The 358-nt window shown below is 57.8% G+C and overlaps 1 protein-coding gene across 1 annotated transcript in view; it reads right to left on the reverse strand.

Annotated features, from left to right (window-relative positions):
* The window catches only part of LOC119587959 (heterogeneous nuclear ribonucleoprotein M-like), a gene marked incomplete in the record, with an annotated part of 57,205 nt that overhangs the window by 1,528 nt on the left and 55,319 nt on the right, over positions 1–358 (reverse strand). The window contains 1 exon segment of the mRNA XM_037936670.1: positions 1–358. Coding sequence (XP_037792598.1) covers positions 1–358 — 358 coding nt within the window.

The raw sequence follows: 358 nt of genomic DNA on the forward strand, positions 1-358 counted from the left end.
GAATGGTTATAGTCGCGGGACAGTCCAGTTGATCCATAGGAACCGTACCCACTGCCTGAGCCACTCCCCACTGAGCTGGCCCCAATGGCTCCTCGGTTCATGTTGGAGTTCATGAACCCGCTCCCACCACCCAGGCTACTCCCGAGACCACCCCCCAGGCCTGAGCCCATGTTTGAGGAGTTCATGCCTGAGCCCATGTTTCCCATGCCAGTTCCCATCCCCATGCTGCCCATCATCCCATTTCCCATTCCACCACCCATGCCACCACCTCCCATGTTACCTCCCATGCTGCCTCCCCCCATATTTCCACCCATTCCACCACCACCCATGTTCCCTCCCATTCCACTGTTCATGTTGT

This window comes from Penaeus monodon, chromosome 23 (genome assembly GCF_015228065.2).
Source record: "Penaeus monodon isolate SGIC_2016 chromosome 23, NSTDA_Pmon_1, whole genome shotgun sequence".
Lineage (NCBI taxonomy): Eukaryota > Metazoa > Arthropoda > Malacostraca > Decapoda > Penaeidae > Penaeus > Penaeus monodon.